The 3463-nt window shown below is 47.6% G+C and overlaps 1 protein-coding gene across 1 annotated transcript; it reads right to left on the bottom strand.

Moving 5' to 3' along the window:
• Positions 1-572: 572 nt before the first annotated feature.
• LOC112548618 (olfactory receptor 1020-like) lies at positions 573-1538 on the bottom strand. Its single transcript, XM_025194865.1, has one exon. The coding sequence runs from the start codon at positions 1536-1538 to the stop codon at positions 573-575; it is 966 nt and encodes a 321-aa protein (XP_025050650.1).
• Positions 1539-3463: the final 1925 nt, after the last annotated feature.

The raw sequence follows: 3463 nt of genomic DNA, 5'->3' as shown, positions 1-3463 counted from the left end.
GACACAGATGACTGTCCATGCCTGTATCCATCCTATTGGTGTCTCTCAGTGTCTAGGTCTCAGCACAGCTAGACAAGGTTTAGTGATGCTCACAGCATGACTCCGGACACATTGCTTTTGGTTCCTGGAGCCAGGACTCAAGAACTGCACCCACAGAGAAATGTCCTCATGACTTGGAGGAGTTCCCACCCTCACCTCAGAGAGACCTGATGCATGGGCCTACTGGTACTGTGCAGTAGACTCCTTGCAACTCCCCACATGTGCCTGGGCATGGTGTACCAAGCTCACCTTTGAAGGGCTCAATGACTAGACCTCCTTTTAGCTGTACTGCCTCAGTGCTGGCACAGCTTGGCTCTGGGTGCTGTTACCAACATATTATCATTCTGTCTACAAAAATTATAACTATCACGGATCAATATATTATGCATATTCATATTTACCCCCTTGTTCTGTTGGCATATTCTGATGTGGTATAGCCACAGATTCTCAAGCGTTAATCCAGGACCTATAGCTATAATACACTAAAATATTTCTGTCTGATGGTTAGTGACAGCTAGTACCTTCCATATATTTTACCGCAGAGTAATCTGGATCAATTCCCTCCTCTTCAAATTTACAATTTGTCTCAAGGCTTTTTTGACTTCTTTGTTTCTCAGGCTGTAGATGTGGGGATTGATCATAGGTGTCAAAACTGTGAAAAAGACAGAGAACACTTTGCTCATATCTTTCAGTTTGTCATTGTATGGAAGCACATACACAGTGAGTATTGACCAGTAGAAAACTGTCACCACAATAAGGTGAGAAGAGCAAGTGGAAAATGCCTTTTTCTTCCCTCTGGTAGAGGGGATTCTTAGTATGGTGATAATGATACAAATGTAGGATGTCAGGGTCAACAGAAATGGAGGCAGGGAACATACAAAAGCAACAGTGGAAGTTGCAAGCCCTGCTAGATGAGTATCACTGCAGGAGAGTTTCATCAAAGGGAAGGCATCACAGAAAAAATGGTCAATTTCTTTGGGGCCACAGAAGACTAAATTTACGATCAGACCAGTTAATATTGTATTTGTCAGAAAGCCACTTATCCAAACTCCAGCACTGAGCTGGAGACAAAGGCTGGTACTCATAATAGTTGCATAATGCAGGGGTTTGCATATTGCTATGTACCTATCATAAGACATTGCTGCTAGGAGGTAGCATTCTGTAGCCGCAAGGCAGCCAAAGAAATAATACTGTGTTAAGCAATCAGTAAAAGTCACTGCCCTGTCCCCAGTCAGGAAGCTGGCTAGCAATCTTGGAAGTATGTTTGAGCTGTTACAAGTTTCCAAGCAGGATAAACTGACAAGGAAGAAGTACATGGGGGTGTGAAGGTGCTGATCAATCACAACTAGTACAATGATGAGGATGTTCCCAACCATTGTCATAACAAAGATCACTAGAAAGAGCAGGAAGAGAAGAAACCTTAGTTCAGGGAGCTCCCCAAATCCCAGGAGGATGAATTCTGTGATGGCTGTTTTGTTCCCCCATTCTAGGTTTGCCATTGGATTTTATCTAGGAAAAAAGTATAAACATACATGAAGACTTTGGTTAGTGACAATAAGACCAGGCATGCTTCAGTCTCCCAACCCCAAAACAGAAGTACATGTGAAAAAAGAAGTCTCTCTTTATGACCTATATTTGAAAATTTTCGCACTTGGCCTCTGAGCTTTCCACTGGGTTTACATAAAGTAAAGAATTAAGCTCCTACCTGGGTGTGAACTTCAGGATTCAGAATAGATCTTCTAATGCTCTGAGAAGATGGCCAAGACTAACAAGAGTGCTGTGCCACAAGAGATCTTTCTGCAGTTGGAGTAACATTCTTTTGTACAGTAGATGAAGCCTTAAAAGGCCAATTGGAGGCTGAGTGAATGAAGACAGTATCCTGGTACTGTCCCAGAATTCCCCAGCTTCCACTGCAAGTGCATGATATACTTCTTGTACCTTTCTCCTCTAATATAGTCAGGCAAGCACAAAAGCTAAAATACAAACCCTGGGTGCTCTGCTATGCACTCAAAGAAGCAGTTCTAGAAAACAATTCAGCATACAAACAGGGATCTGCTAGGGGGAAGTAACTGGGAATGTGTGACAGATGATAAAACACACCAACGCAAATGCCACTGAAAGCTGCTCAGATATCACAACTAAAAGATAGTCATGACCAGAAACTCACTCCTGGCCTAGGAAGCATCAGAACCATAGAATCAAGTGTGACATTTTCCAAAGTGAAAATGGAACTCCAGAATGAATCAACTTTCATCGACTATTGAGTGGCAAATAGTCATGTTGCTTTTGGCATTCTGTCCCTAAAGAGATGGGAGTGTAATCTTGGTCTTAATAAACTCAGTGCAAATGTTACCATCACCCATTTTACATTTATTTTAGGGCTTTGCGAAACAGCACTGTTCCAATTCGGCTGCAGTTACGATGAGTCAACGGAACAGTGTTTCGCTTTGAGTTTTGTTTCATTTCAAAACTACTGTTCCATTCCATTTCATTTCATCAAAACTGTTTTGTTGTTTCAACGCTGATTCAATGTTTCGCCCATAGTTATTATGGGAAAACATAAAATGCAGCAGGTGGGCACATCGGGGGTTCACTGGCACCCCAAGAAGGACTGTGAAGGCTGTGCCAGAATCCTCCTGGGGACGCGAGCCCCTGATCTACCTGCCAGATGAGAGAAGACAGGTGCCACCTGGGACCAGCACCGGGAAAATCGGTGCTGCCACTGGTCCTAGGTGGCAGCACTCAGCTCCTGTCGCCCAGCTGACAGATCAGGGGCTTGCTGCCCCAGGAGGACTCCAGCACAGCCCCCACAGCGCAACCAGGGGTGCTGGCAGGCCCCTGATCTGCCTGCCAGCTGACAGGAGATGGGTGCTGCTGCCTGGGGTCAGCGGCACAGTGCCAGGGCAGATCAGCTGGCGTGGGGACCACTGCTCCAATCCCAGGGTGGGAGAGGGTCCCTGCACCAGCTGATCTTCCCTGGGCCCTGCACCCTCCTCCAGCCAGCTTGGGTATGGGGCCAAGGCAAATCAGCTGGTGCAGGGACTACCACCTCGATCCAGGGGTGGGGGAGGGTCCATACACCAGCTGATCTGCCTCAGGCCCTGCACCCTCCTTCAGCTGGCTTTGGTATGGGGCTGGGGCAGATAAGGTGGTGCGGGGACCTGCTACCCTGACCACGGGGCAGGGGTGGGTCCCCACACCAGCTGATTTGCCTCGGTCCCCCTCCATCCTCCAGCTGGCTTGGGTATGGAGCTGGGGCAGATCAGCTGGTGCAGGGATCCTCCCCCACCCCTGGATCAGGGCAGCGGTCCCTGCACCAGCTGATCTTCCCTGGCCCCATATCCAAGTCAGCTGGAGGAGGTCCCAGCAACTTGCAGGCCAGTGTGAGGGCGGGGAGTGGGGGGCAGGACTGGCCCGTTCCATC

Source organism: Alligator sinensis, unplaced genomic scaffold, assembly GCF_000455745.1.
Source record: "Alligator sinensis unplaced genomic scaffold, ASM45574v1 scaffold799_1, whole genome shotgun sequence".
Classification (NCBI taxonomy): domain Eukaryota; kingdom Metazoa; phylum Chordata; order Crocodylia; family Alligatoridae; genus Alligator; species Alligator sinensis.
Note: the sequence above shows the minus strand (reverse complement) of the source record. Positions and strands in the feature narration are given on the sequence as shown.